Below are 2,430 nucleotides of genomic sequence, written 5' to 3'. Positions count from 1 at the left end.
AGTTTTTATTTAAACTTTTTATAATGATTTGAATGAATAAATTCTAGTTTGATAAACTTAAACATTTAAGTTTTATATAAGTGAAACACCATTAAATTAACTATATTTATGTTGTAGAAACTTATGTAGATTTTAATTAAAAAATTTAGGAAAAAATTTTCGGAAAAATGTACACATATCTTAATATATTTAATATCAATACTGAAAAATACTATCTGACTAAAACTGATAAAACAAAAAAAAATAGTTTGATACATCCAGTTATGTTCTCTACAAAAACTAAACAACTTTATATATAATTTAAAAAAATTGTTTGCTTTTTCTATTTTATTTCAGTTTTAATAACTAACTAAATAAAACTAAATAACTTGATTCAGATTATGTTACAAAAAGTTATAAAAACACTCTCAAACGCATTTAAGCTTTTTCAGATAAAATTTATTCGAGTAAGTTTAAAAAACATGGAGAAAACTAATGGAGTAGAAAATTCACTACATAGCAACTTATCAAGTAAAAATGGTAACTATGTCAGTCTATGCAAAGAAAACATTGTCAAAAGCATTAAGGTTGTTGAAAAAGGTGAGCATTGTTTTATGTTTAGTTTTCAGATTTTTCTTCAGATTTTAGTAAATAAAAGTTTAACTACTTGTAAAATACTATAATAAATAATAAAAGTTACAGTATAGTTTAACGTTAAAAAGTAATAGTTTATTTTAAAAATTATGGATTTCTAAAACTTTAATTTATTGTAGTTATTTAAAAAACACAATGCAAAACTTACAAATGCAAAAGTTTTAAAATAAGTTTTTATAAACAAAACATAGTATGTACTAAAATACTTTTCATTGAAAGTTTTACAAGAAAAACACAAAACTTTAATGAAGTAAAAAAGTTATTAATAAAATTTTGATAAGCATATGCAGATATATAAAACTAGTAATTAAGACTAAAGCTTGTTAAGATTCAATTTTTAAAGTAATATTGTTTTCAGAAAACGCAAAGTCTAAAGATGACAATCTTGTTAAACATTTAAAAGAAAACAAAATACTTTTAGTTACAACAGAAAAAGCAAATGAAACAAACCGAAACACTAAGGAAAAGGTAAATCTTAAAAATGTTGCAGTAGTTTTTACTTCATCAAAACTTTTTAGTTGCTTTTGGCTGTGCAAACAATCAACGTTGCTCATACACCGTTATTTTCCGTCGTTTGCTGATTCTCTTAACTTCTTAGAATTAGACCTCAAGTTGGTGGTGAAAATATTATGCAGCTCGGAGCTGTCTGTAGATTCAGAGACGCAAGTGTGCGCTGCAGCAGTCAGGTGGTTGAATCATGATGTAAAAGAACGCGGTAAATATGCTGCGGACGTTTTGAAAAGAACACGTCTCTCGTTGATACCACATTCTTCCTTGAAACACATATTAGATACAAAATGTCCGACCAACGAGGAATTAACTGTTGCTATAGAACGAGTTTTGCAAACTAAAAATAAGATTGACTCTGGCGAGGCTGTAGGTGCGTACAGATATTGCAGCCAGAGTAACTACAAGGTACTGGTGTTCGGAGGAAGAAACAGCGATAACCAATATTTCAACCAAGCACACATTGTCGACTTTAACAACATGGAAAGAATAGACGCCCTGCCAAGGCCGAGCGCAGGTAGAATTAGAAATCAAGTAGTGCGTGTTGAAAACGAAGTTTACGTGCTCGGTGGGCGCAACAACCACGCTGACCCCATATTGTCTGTCGAAAAGTACGCAGCTGCCGGTGATCGGTGGGAAACCGTGACTGAAATGGTCGATGACCGGGAAGGATTTTGCGCGTGCTCTTTCGTCGGAAGCATTTACGTGATGGGAGGACTTAAAAACGATAATTATATAGACTCCTGCATGAAGTTTGACACAAGAAAGCGGGAGTGGAAGCAACTTACTGGAATGATCGTGGGTAGATGGCTTTTAGCCGGTTGTGTATTCGAAGAAAGAATTGTCGTTTCCGGTGGTAAAGTGAATTTGCATCAACATTCGAATACTGTTGAGGCTTACGACATTGTGGATGACTCCTGGTCACGTATGCCCAGTATGCTGGAAGAAAGAACTTATCATAAAATGGTCGGTATGAAGAACAAACTATTTATAATTGGCGGTTTGTTCGTGCCTACGTGCGAGGTTTACGATTCAACTTGCAAAACGTTTGTTGCACTGAAGCCGCCCTCCGATTCTTGCGAAATACATTTTCACACCCCCGTGAGCGTTGCGACGTTGGGCGGCAAGGTCGTGGTGTTCAGGAGCGGGGAACACTTTTACATGACGTACGACGCGGAAACTGAAGAGTGGCGTTGCGAAGAAAAGTGTGAGGTGACGAGAAACAGGTACGAGTTTTCTTGCGCTCTAATGCCTCGCTTATAAGAAAAGATATCTGAAATAGAAGAACAC

General features: G+C 33.7%; 1 protein-coding gene across 1 annotated transcript; it reads left to right on the top strand.

Annotated features, from left to right (window-relative positions):
- Positions 1-461: 461 nt before the first annotated feature.
- Positions 462-2,403, top strand: LOC145839071 (kelch-like protein 7). Its single transcript, XM_082946682.1, has 2 exons — positions 462-579; positions 992-2,403. The coding sequence occupies exons 1-2, from the start codon at positions 462-464 to the stop codon at positions 2,401-2,403; spliced, it is 1,530 nt and encodes a 509-aa protein (XP_082802808.1).
- The last annotated feature ends 27 nt before the right edge of the window (positions 2,404-2,430 follow it).

The sequence above is a fragment of the Thalia democratica genome, chromosome 6 (genome assembly GCF_965202585.1).
Source record: "Thalia democratica chromosome 6, ktThaDemo2.hap1.1, whole genome shotgun sequence".
NCBI lineage: Eukaryota > Metazoa > Chordata > Thaliacea > Salpida > Salpidae > Thalia > Thalia democratica.
The sequence above is the reverse complement of the archived record's forward strand: the minus strand, read 5'-3'. Positions and strand labels throughout refer to the sequence as shown.